Raw genomic sequence first — 372 nt, 5'->3', positions numbered from 1 at the left:
TACGTGATCATCGGAGCCGCCAAGGGCGTGGCCGCCTACATGAAGTCTGAGGTCAGGCCCACCTGGCCGCCCCGGCCGCCCGCTCTCACTTCTGCTTTCCGAGCCCAGGGGGAGGGTGTTTCCCGATTCGCCCCGAGAGGCCCCGACAGCTGCCCCCGGTGCGCCCAGGAGTTGGCTCCATGGCACTCTGCTCCCAGGCCGGCCGGCATCCTGTGGAGGGTACCCCGCCTCCCCTGTCCATCCGACCCCTCCCTCACGCCCCGTGGGGCGCGGCCTCCCCCTGTCCATCCGACCCCTCCCTCACGCCCCATGGGGCGCGGCCTCGCTGTGCCCCCGGAGCCTCTGCCCCGTCTCCCGGTCCTTGTTCTCCCG

The 372-nt window shown here is 72.3% G+C and overlaps 1 protein-coding gene across 1 annotated transcript in view; it reads left to right on the top strand.

Moving 5' to 3' along the window:
- POLD1 (DNA polymerase delta 1, catalytic subunit) overlaps positions 1-50 on the top strand; it is an 11,231-nt gene extending 11,181 nt beyond the window's left edge. Inside the window, exon 20 of the mRNA XM_039878709.1 lies at positions 46-50. Within this exon, the coding sequence (XP_039734643.1) occupies positions 46-50 (5 nt within the window). The remainder of the gene's footprint in view (positions 1-45) is intronic.
- Positions 51-372: the final 322 nt, after the last annotated feature.

The sequence above is a fragment of the Pteropus medius genome, unplaced genomic scaffold (assembly GCF_902729225.1).
Source record: "Pteropus medius unplaced genomic scaffold, Ma_sr-lr_union100, whole genome shotgun sequence".
NCBI lineage: Eukaryota > Metazoa > Chordata > Mammalia > Chiroptera > Pteropodidae > Pteropus > Pteropus medius.
This window is presented reverse-complemented; position numbering and strand designations above follow the sequence as displayed.